Source organism: Ailuropoda melanoleuca, chromosome 3 (assembly GCF_002007445.2).
Source record: "Ailuropoda melanoleuca isolate Jingjing chromosome 3, ASM200744v2, whole genome shotgun sequence".
In the NCBI taxonomy this organism is placed as follows: domain Eukaryota; kingdom Metazoa; phylum Chordata; class Mammalia; order Carnivora; family Ursidae; genus Ailuropoda; species Ailuropoda melanoleuca.
The window spans coordinates 17,391,319-17,403,011 of NC_048220.1; the positions used below are offsets into that span (position 1 = coordinate 17,391,319).

Here is an 11,693-nt window from a genome sequence, read left to right on the forward strand (position 1 = left end):
GAAAACTTCTTAGGAGTGGTTATTCAATGTTAACATATTCAGATTAAGTATGGAAAGTACTGGGTTAAAGTCACGAATTTTAACTTTTGGTTTTCTCAGAATTTTGGTGTTAATGTTCATTGTGAATTTCCAAGAAGGAAATGTGTAAAGCATCTCCCAAGCTTGTCTGACCACAAAATGCTGTTCTAAGGGGGAGTTACTAATATATTCTGGAACAGTATTCCATAGGAAAAAAACTGTTGTGTTCTGTCTGGCGGATGGGATACTTAGAACCATTAGAAGATATGTACTGTCTTCTGCCTGCAGATGAGACTCCCTCAGTTAATGCATTAAATGCTCATTTTTAAGTCAGGAAAAGTTGGTAGCTTGGGTCTAAGCATTTAGACTAAAATGCTGTTAAATGAGGGGGTGAAAGTGTGTGTGTTGGATCGTGAAAAGAGGATTTGGGAGTGTGTAGGTTTGAGTCCCGACATCATGCTAAGGAAGGAGCCGTGTCACCTTGGGCAAAGCCTTATCAGTCTTAGTGTCCTCAGCCTGTAAAAAAGTTCATCATCTGTATCTTGTAATATTTTGTGAGGTTGGTAATGATTACATAATAAAGTGTTAGCATATGGCATTGCTTGTGAGAATTTCATTATTTTAATTTGGAATTAAAATTTTCTTCTGATCTTTGTAGAATCTGGAGGTGAACTGGATATTGTAGTGACCTCAAATAAAGAAGTAAAAGTTGCTGCTGTCCGAGATGCCTTCCAGGAGGTCTTTGGCTTAGCTGTGGTCATAGGGGAAGCTGGCCAGTCCAATATTGCCCCACAGCCAGTGGGCTATGCAGCCGGATTGAAAGTGAGTAATACAACACCTTTTTTCAGCATATAGAAACTGGCAGTTAATTTTTTCATAATTCAGATGATAATTTTTTGGTCATTTTGGAGCTAATGGGTTTGTACATTCTGAGGTAGTGATCATCTTGGTTTTTATTTCGACAACTGTTGTGATATGAAGGTACAGTGGAGTTTTAATTTAAAGAAACTCAGGGTCAGTTTTGATGCTTGGGGAGGGGAGAAAACACATGCAGAGAGAACACAGAGAGAGTAGTTAGTCCTAAAGGAAATCTTTTTTTTTTTTTAAAGATTTTATTTATTTATTTATTTGACAGAGATAGAGACAGCCAGTGAGAGAGGGTACACGAGCAGGGGGAGTGGGAGAGGAAGAAGCAGGCTCATAGCAGAGGAGCCTGATGTGGGGCTCAATCCCATAACGCCGGGATCACGCCCTGAGCCGAAGGCAGACGCTTAACCGCTGTGCCACCCAGGCGCCCCAGTCCTAAAGGAAATCTTAACCCAGTGCTTACGTGTAAGTCCTACTGAATTTAAAAATTTTATACTGAAATTAGTATCACTTGAATTCTCTAAGCTTTTTATTACTATGACTGTTAATAATACTTTACACTTATGTATTTCTTCATGGTTTTGGGGACTCTAACATACTTGAAAGTTTCCAGAGTAGTAATGGGGTTCCAGTAGGCAGGTTCTAGATTGACCCTACAAGTCCCCCTTTTCCCTTGTTCTTGGACTCAGCATTCATCCAGAAAGCTTTCCCTTGCTTCCTTGCTTTGATTCTTCCCCTTCTTCATCCTTTTAATCCCCTTGCCTGGCACTTTCCAGGTGTGTATAATACCTGTGTATAACCAGTTTGCCAGGGGCTCTTTTAATAGAGGCCTGTTAAATCTTGTTATCAGTAATAATGTCAAAAGGAAGACACTGCCTTAGGTTTTTCATAGTGAGAGAAGAGGATCTTGTGATCAAGTCTGTAGATAATAACCCCTCCGTCACAGGGACAGATGATGGGATAACTTATTTTAAAGAGAAATTTCGTACAACCGCACACTGACACCACCACTTCAGTATTACTGTCTGTCTTCTGCCCTGTTACTATTAAAACACTTGTCACACATTTGTGTAAAACCAGTCCCATTCCCAGGGAACTAGATCTGGTCCCTTCAAGCCAGTGAGGGTTAAAGTTCCAAGAATCCTGTCCTCTGATACGTTTTTTTACCACCAGCATGTAGACACTCAAGAACAAATGAACATTGAACAGGTCATCAGCATACAAATATTTCTCCCACTTTAAAAAACAAATGAAAGAAATTTTTAACAGATTTTTTTTTTTTTTACCTCCTCTTCTCATCATCTACCACCTTAATTTTTTGCTGCTTTTTGCAGCAAAACTCCTCCAAACAATTGCCAGCATTTTCTAATTGTTCCTTCATATTCTCCTATACCCGGCCCAGGCTGGCGCTCATCCTGACTCCCCAGAGAAGGCTCTGCACGTCAGCAGTGTCCCCGTCTTGTTTTGCCTGTCACTGGCTTTTGAGACAGTCATTATTCTTGAATATTTCTTTCACTTGACTTCTGGGGTCCACACTTTTGTTTTTTTCCCTGCCTTACTATTTGCTCACTCCCCTGTGCTGGTTCCCCCTAATGATCTTGCTGGTTCCCCCTAATGATCTTGTCTTTATCTACATTCCCTCCCTTGTGAGCCCATAGTGTCTGGTGGCTTTAAATATCATCTCTGGGCTGACAGTTTCAAATTTCTATCACCAGCACAGGCCTCTCATGTAAACTAGATTGATGTAAAAGTTGTCTTCTCAACCCCTTAACTTGAATGTCTCAAACTTAACTGTGTTTAGCATCCATCTGCTTTTCTTTCCTCCAAGCCTGCTCATGTAGCCTTGTCCATCTCCGTTCATTGATGGCAGCCTATCCTTCCATTTTCTCAGGGGAGAAACCTTGGAGTCACTCTTGACTTCTCTCTTTACCCATGTCCAGTTCATCAAGAAATCTTGTTCGTCCTGCGTTTACAGTGTGTCCAGCATCTGACTGCTTCTCACATCTCCACCGCTGCCACAGTGTCTTGATGGAATCTTGCCATTGCCTGCTACTAGGCCATTCAGTTTTAGGGTTATCTCATAGGGTAACCTTGTGGCCCTCTAGGTCATTCTGAACAGAGTAGCCAAGTAGTCTTTTGAAGTCATAGGTCAGAGCATGTCACCTGTGTTTCAGCATTTTATGTTTTACTCATCGTAAACCCTCATTCCTTCAAGTGGCTTCCATGGCCCCACACAGCCTGGCTGATGTGGAGTTTGTTTCCACTCTGGCTGCTTCTCCAACTGGTCTTCCCCTTGCTCACTCACACTGGTCACATTGGCTTCCTTCTAGCTCTTCATACGTGCCTGGCGTCTCTCTGAGGGCCTTTTCACTAGCTCTTTCTTCTCTCTGGGACATTCTTCTCTCAGATATGTACTTGCTAAACCTCCTTTAAGTCTTCACTCCCGTCTTCCTTGCGTGGCGAGGCCTGTCCTGACTGCCTATTTAGTACTACATTCCACACAGCTATACCAGGATCACCCTTCCTCTCCTCTGTTTTCGTTCCTATAGTACTCAGCACCTTCTCATACACTCTGTCATGTAGTTTTATATTAGTGTTTTATAATGTTTTCCCACAAGAATTAAGTTCCTCAAGAGCAGGAATTTTGGTTTGGTTCACAGATGTGTGAACACTTAGATGTTCTTTAGAATGAATATCTAGCAGTTGTCTAAACCCTAAAAGTGCAAAGGTATGTTTTTAAAATTAATCATTTATTTCCTCAAGTAAACAGTCTAATACAGAAAACATTTTCATTGTGGGATCTGCTTTCAATTTTGGTTTAACACCCTATCAGTTTCACAAGAAGAATAAAGATTTTTCACTTAATAGCACTCCAGCGGCCCACCCATTGCTATCCCGTGATGCTCGAACCTCCACAATCACACAGTGGTCTTCAAACTGGTCTAGAAGTACCTCTGTTGATACACAAGATTTTATAAGGTCTAAGGAGACCCAGGGAGTTTTCAGGAGCTCAGCTACTTCAGCTTCCAGACACACTCTTTTGCCTAAAAATTTCCTGCCTGAATACATACCTCTGATTAAGGCAACTTGTTCTCCTTTCCCATCTCCCCCTTAAGAAGCCCTGTTCTCTCCTTTTGGGAAATGAGACATACCTCTTGCCCACTAAATAGTCACGTGATACGCTGCCTCCGAACATAAAATACTCCTGAGTGTCATCTGAAGGGACAATTCAAAATACTGTTTTCGATGTTGGGAATACAAAGGACATGATGACTGGCCTAAACTAAACCCTTTTGCAGGTCATGTGGTTTCCAGTTGTTTGGTCCCATCAAAACCGAAGAGGGACCAGACAGAGCTGTCAGCTGATAGGTCATTAATTTTTGATGATAAATCACCATGTGACTTTTGGAATATAACTCAAAATTTCATGGTTTTTAAAACATGGGTCTTACATATTTTGTTACATTAAATATTATTACACAGAAGATACTTAAAATCATGAGGTGCTGTTCTTGAAAGGCTGATGGAAATTTTTTTCTAAAAGAAAAACTTCCTCTTCTGTATAATAGTAATACTTCAGTTTATATTGTGGCATTGTTAGTGTTTGACAGATTAATTTTTGCTGTTGGTTTTTGCCCTTCAAATTCAGACATTCGGGTTTCTTTTCCATAATTATTAATAAAAGCTTAAAATCAAAATTCATTGAAACTGATACATGCATAGGAAAATCATTTATAAATTTATCAGCCGTTTATTTCAGAAACAGTAGAGGGAGCTAATGAGAAGAAAAATAATGTAGAATGCTAGAATATTAAAACTTCAACCCAGATTTTTTACTCCCCATCAGATTTTATTTGAAGTGAATAGCTATTTGAAGGAGAACTTAGATTTAAGAACTGCCATCATTAACACTAGGAAGCTTCTGAAACTTGTGTGCCAGGCATTAATTCATTGAAAAGCCAGTCATAGTTAGGGCCAGTATTTTATAACTTACATTCACCAAAGATGTAGGTAATTATATGCAGTTAAGAAGCAGCATGGAATTTTAATTAAACCAAATTGCTTAGTATAAACTCTTAGAGTACAGGATAAGCTCTGGGAGCTTTTCTGTATCTTTCTTCTGTTCAAGATAATTATTTCACTGTGGCCTCAAAACTGATTATTAATTCCTTACACTTCTGAAAATAAAGTTAAAATTTCATTCTCAAAACATTGGTAGGGGCTAATCTTAAAGTGTCTATATTTGTGATTCCAAAAGATGCCACACTTAATTAACATAAGAGGAGAAGAGGCACATATAACCCCCTCTTCATTTTCCTTACGAAATAAGAAGCCCTATGTTGTAGGATAGTAAAAAATGAACAGACTTCGTTTCCTGGAAGCATCAAATCTAGGAATATTTTGTTGTAGTGCTTAGCTGAGATGTCTTCAGATAGCTGGGGATGAATCTCTTAAATATCCCACTAATTCCCTCATAGTTTTTACTCAGTTAACATTTAGTTAAACTTACTCATAATCAAAATTTAACCATAACTGATATCCTCTTGGGAGGAAAATGATTTAGGTAAATTTACATTATCCAGTATAGTTATATTTTCTTTCAAATTCAACAGCTGCCTCTTCATTCGCTCTTACTAGATTTATACCATTTACATTCTTAACATGAGTGATAAAAATTTTCAAGAAGGCCTTTATTTCTTCCCTTCTTCATTTTTTCATGTAGTAGTTTCTTACTGAATGTCTCTTGGGTTAGTGTGCGTGGTACTAGAGAGATTAAGCAAAAATATAGTCAGTATTAGTATAGTTTAATTCATACCTTCTTTCATCCTTAATCTTTATAAGCTAGTGTCTTAAATTGGTTTACCAATTTTCATGCACTGGTCACCTCTTCTTTATTTGTTGTCTCTGAAATAAGTTCAGATGTCTCTAGAAGTGTCCTAGTTTTTTAAATTTTCATAAGAACTGACCACTTTTTCTCATTCACTACTTATCTCTGCTGTCCATAGTAAAAGTAGGTTAATGTATTATCCATGGTAGTTTTATTAAAAAACAGAATGCATTTTGTCTTGCTTTTTGAACACTTACTGTCACTTCCTTATGATCACTATTTATGAAGTGATTCAGATAAAGTAGTAAATAGCAACTTTACTAAAAATTTGTAGTTTTTCTACCATTACAGATGCACTGATTTTGAGTTAATATATACAGTGTTTTCAGCCCCTCAGTTTTGTTGCATAAATGGTAATAATTTTCTTGAACAAGTTTTGGTGCAATATATACATTAGTGGTTAAAAATAAATCCGCTGTCATTTTGGTGCATATTGTAAGGCTATATTTAAAGGAAGTAAGAAGCAAGAGAAATCATTCACTTTGATATGATTGCCTACCTAGATACCTCAAGAGAAAATTAAATAAAAACTACTAGGACTGAAAAAAGATTTTTATCAGTAAGATATCAACCAACGTTAAGAAGTACATAGTTTCATTATATTAGTAATAACGAAGTAAAACATTAATATGAAAATAATCCATTTCATAGCAGCAACCCAAATAGCATATGTGGGAATAGTTCGGAATATGCCGTATAAACTGTTAATACTGAGGGGAACATGATTGGCCTTTTTAACTCTTTATACTTCCGTATTGTTTGAATATTTACAATGACTATCTAGGTATTTGTGTGTAAATGTATTTGTGTATTACTTATATAACCATAACTTAGTATAGTTAATACTGAATAATTAGAAATGGTTTCTAACCTACACAGTTGTCATTCAGGGCGCCCAGGAACGGATAGACAGCTTGCGTCGAACTGGAGTGATCCATGAAAAACAGACTGCTGTGTCAGTAGAAAACTTCATTGCAGAATTGCTACCTGACAAGTAAGAAAGAGGCTTTTTTTTTTTTTCAAACATAATTACAAATTGTTTTCTTGTAATGAGAACTCTCAGGATCTACTCTCCTAGCAATTTTCAGATATACAGAACAGTATTATTAAGTGTGGTCACTGCGCTGTACATTTTATCCTCATGACTTACTTTGTAACTGGAAGTTTATATCTTTTAACAACCCCCTTCACTCATTTTACTCACCCCCCCGACCCCTGCCCTGCCACCAGTCTGTTCTTTGTATGTGTGAGTTCATTTTTTTTTTATTCCATAAAAAGTAGGATCATATAGTATTTGTTTTCTCTGACTTGTTTCCCTTAGCGTAATGCCCTGAAAGTCCATTCGTGTTGCAAATGGCAAGATTTCCTTCTTTTCCATGGCTGAATAGTGTGTGTGTGTGTGTGCACACACCACGTTTTGTTTATTCATTCTTCCATTGACAGACACTTAGGTTGCTTCCATGTCTTGGTTATTGTAAATAATGCTGCCAGTGAACATGGATTGGGGCGGGGGCATCTATCTCTTCAAGGTAGTGTTCTCATTTCCCTCAGATAAATACCCAGAAGTGGAATTGCTGGATCAGTATGGCTCATTTAATTTTTTGAGGAACCTCCATATTGCTTTCCATAGTGGCTGCACAAGCTTACATTCTCATCAGGGGTTTTCTTTTTCTCCATATCTTTTCCAACACTTGTTTTTTTTTTACTTTTTTGGTAATAGCCATCCTAACACGTGTAAGGTGATGTCTCATTGTAGTTTTGCCATCTCCCTGATGAAGAGTGATGTTGAGCGTCTTTTCATGTGCATGTTGGCCATCTGTACGTCTGTGGAAAACTTTTCAGAGCCTCTGCCCGTTTTTTAATCAGATTGTTTTTTTTGCTCTTGAGTTCTTTGTGTTTTTGATATATTTTAGACGTTAAACACCTTATGAGGAATGTGATTTGTGAATGTTTTCTCCCCTTCAGTAGGTTGCCTTTTCATTTTGTTGATGGTTTCCTTTGCTGTGTAGAAGCTTTTTAGTTTGATGCAGTCCTTACTGATTTTTGCTCTTGTTGCCTTTGCTTTTGGTGTCACATCCAAAAAATTACCACCAAGACTGATATCAAGCAGCTTACTCCTTCTTGTCGTCTAGTTTACTGGTTTCTGGTCTTGAGTTCAAGTCTTGAATCCATTTGAGTTAACTTTTTGTGTATGATGTAAGCAGTCTAGTTTCCCCAACACCATTTATTTTACAGACTGTGCTTTTCCCATTGTATATTCTTGGCTCTTTTGTTGTGAATTAATTCACCATATATGTGTGGGTTTATTCCTTAGCTCTCTGTTCTGTTGGACTGATCTTTGTGTCTATTGTTATGCCAAGACCATACTATTTTGATCAGTATAGCTTTGTAATATAGTTTGAAATGAAAGAGTGTGATGCTGCTTTCTATCTCAAGATGGCTTTGGCTCTTGAGGGTCTTGTGGTTCTGTACAAACTTCAGGGTGGTTCTGTTTCTGTGAAAAATGCCATTGGAATTTTGATAGAGATTGTATTGAATCTGTAGATTGCTTTATGAGTAGTGTGGAGATTTTTAACAATTTTAATTCCTCCAATCCCTGAGTCTGGAATATTTTTCCATATATTTGAGTTTTCAATTTTTTTCATCAATGTCTTATAGTTGTTAGAGTAGAGATCTTTCTCTTTCTTGGTGAAATCTATTCCTCAGTGTCTTGTCCTTTTGGATGCAGTTGTCAGTGGTATTATTTCCTTAAGTTTTCTTTTTGATACTTTATTAGTGTATAGATATGCCACAGATTTTGGTGGATTTTTTCCTGCAACTTTACTGAATTCATTTATGAGTTCTAACAGGTTTTGTTTTTTGTTTTTTTTGTTTTGTTTTGTTTTTTTAGTCTTGAGTGTTTTTCTGTATATAATATCATGTCATCTGAAAATAGTCACAGTTTTCCATCTTCCTTTCCAATTTGGATGCCTTTTATTTGCTTTTCTTGCCTAATTGTTCTGGTAAGGATTTTCAATACCATATTGAATAATGAAGTGGAAAGAGTGGGCATCCTTGTCTTGTTCCTAATCTTAGAGGAAACATTTTCAGCTTTTTCTTTTTGAGTGTGATACTAGCTATTGGCTTGTCATATGTGGTCTTTATTATTTTGAGTACATTCCTTCTAAACCTGTTTGGAGAGTTTTTATCATTAATAGTTGTTGAATTTTATCATGTGCTTTTTCTGCATTTATTGAAATATGATTTTTTGCCCTTGATTTTATTAATGTGTTCTGTCACATTGATCTGTGGATGTGGAACCATCTCTGAGTCTCTGTAGAATAAATCCTAAATCACGTGTATGATCCTTTTGATGTATTGTTGAATTTGGTTTAATATTTTGTTGAAAATTTTTACTCACCTGGAAGTTTCTCATGGAAATTGGCCTTTCTCTTTTCTGTTGTGTCCTTGTCTCATTTTACTGTCAGGGTAATGCTGGCCTTGTAAAATGAGTTTGGAAGTGTCCCTTACCTTTTATTGTTTTGGAAGACTTTGAGAAGGATTGGTAGTAATATTTTTTTAGATGTTTGGTAGAGTTCATCAGTGAAGGTATCTCTGGTCCTGACTTTTGTTTGTTGGGAGGTTTTTGATTACTAACTAGAATCTCCTTACTAGAAATCGATCTATTCAGATTTTCAGTTTCTTCATGATTCAGTCTTGGTAGGTTGTATATTTCTAGAAATGTATCCATGTGTATCTTGGTTGTCTAGTTTGGTGGCATGTAATTATTTGGTAAGAGGCTTGTTTTGTCTTACGAGCAAAATACAGTTGGTTCTGGGGGGCTGACTGAATACCTAGTAAAAAATATATCCTATTTTATATTCTGGTCTGGCTGTATCATTTAACTAGCTGTATGATCTCCATAACTCAGCTCACGTTTCTACCCGGGTTTCTCCTTTTTAATTAAAAAATGGAGATAGTAATGCCTGCTTCGTAGGATTGTGTGAACACTCACTGAATGTAATAGCACTAAATTTAAGGATACAGTGCTGTATTGGCTTAGATGTAATTGATCACCAGTAACCAACATAGTCATTCACACAGTTATTCAGTGTAATGGAAGGTATGGACAACAGGGCCTGGTGGCAGTCACCAGGTCTGAGAGGTACTGAGCAGTGATGCTTATCAATTTAGTTTGGAGAATACTCAAAGAACAGAATTCATTATGGTCTTTAAGGGCTTTGTACTTGAAATAGATGGCTTTTTTATGGGAGAAATTATTTTTAACATGCTGAATTTATTTATACTGAAAGAGCTTCCCAACTGTTGAAATCAGTCTCTTTTGTAATCACATAGTGGTTTTGTTACGTTTTTTGTTTATTTAGTCTTGAGTGGCATTGTGCCTGGTAATTTATGGCCATAGTGTATAAAAAATGTTCTCCAACTTTGAGGTAATCCTGTTGGCCAGGTGGGAGAAAATATGTACACAGATGAACAGTTTTAAGTGACTATATGAAATAGTGTGTTGTGTTTTGCTGATAGGAAGTGTTACATACAATTCGAGGAGACATAACTGAGTGTAGAGGTAGCGTCAGAGGAGATTCGTGAGTGATTGGGACTTGGATGGGATTGTGAAGAGTAGGTAAACTTTGGCTAAGTGGAAAGAGTAGGACATTCTGAGCGGAGGAAAAGTTTGAAGATGATTAAGAGGATTCAGGGGTCAGTGGTTACATTAGCTTTGCTGATCATTTGTTGGATGAGGGAATCAAGAAGTGGTTTGGGGACAGATGGTGTGAAGAGCTTTGAATGCTGGGGTGAAAAGGTTAAACTTTCTGTGTAAGCACCAAGGAGCCATCTAGTGATCATTATTTCATTTTTCCCTTCTCTTAACCTTTTACAGTTCATTTACTGGTTACCTTAGAAATTATAGTCTTTTTTTTTCATAATAAAAATTGTGACTTGATGATACTGAGCCACTTTTAATACTTTACCCAACATCCCCTTCATCTTTTACTGTATTGTTGTTAGTTTTCTTAATTCTGCATGCATTTTATACTCCTGAGATGTTAGTAGTGTTGCCCTTTGCTATCAGTATTCATTGATACTTATTCTCTCAATTCCTTCCTGTAGTTTTGTTTTCCTTTCTGGGATCATTTTTCTTTTGCCTCAAGGACTTCCTTTGGCACTACGTAGTAATGGAGGACTCTAGCTACAAACTTTCTTACCTACTGTTTGGAAATGTGTTGGTTTTTTTTTCCCCCAAAGATTTTGTTTATTTGAGAGAGAGAGAATGAGCAGTGGGGAGGGGGAGAGGGGGAAGCCGACTCCCCACTGAACACAGAACCCGAGAAAGGGCTTGATCCCAGGACCCCAAGATCATGACCCAAGCCGAAGGCAGGCACTTACCCAGGCGCCCCTGAAAATGCTTTTAATTCACATTTATTTACAAAGGCTGTTTTTGCTGGATGTGGAAGTCTAGATTGGCATTGATTGAAATAAATTTGTGGTACAATGTTTTATTAGTTTCAGGTCTATAACATAGTGATTAAACAATTCTGTACATTACAGAATGCTCACCACAATTATCTGTCACCCTACAAAATTATTGTAATGTTTGTGACTATGTTCTATATGCTGTATTTTTATCCCCATGACTTATTTTATAACTAGAAGTTTGTGCTTCTTAATCCCCTTCCCCTGTTTAGCCCATCCTCCCACGCCCTTTTCTTCTGGCAACCACCAGTTTGTTCTGTTTGCTGGTGTTCATGTGTTTGGTTTTTTAGATTCCACATGTCAGTGAAATCATACGATATTTGTCTTTCTGTGTCTGCCTTATTTCACTTAGCATAATACTAAGTCCATTCATGTTTTTCCAAGTGGCCAGATGTCATTCTCTACGACTGAGTAATATTCCTCTGTGTGTGTGTGTGTGTGTGTGTGT

The 11,693-nt window shown here is 37.3% G+C and overlaps 1 protein-coding gene across 3 annotated transcripts in view; it reads left to right on the plus strand.

Annotated features, from left to right (window-relative positions):
• The window catches only part of PRRC1 (proline rich coiled-coil 1), a 41,124-nt gene that overhangs the window by 13,892 nt on the left and 15,539 nt on the right, over positions 1-11,693 (plus strand). For all 3 annotated transcript variants that reach the window (XM_002918081.4, XM_019798401.2, XM_011223450.3), the window contains 2 exons: positions 677-840; positions 6,664-6,767. In XM_002918081.4, the coding sequence (XP_002918127.2) occupies positions 677-840; positions 6,664-6,767 (268 nt within the window). The remainder of the gene's footprint in view (positions 1-676; positions 841-6,663; positions 6,768-11,693) is intronic.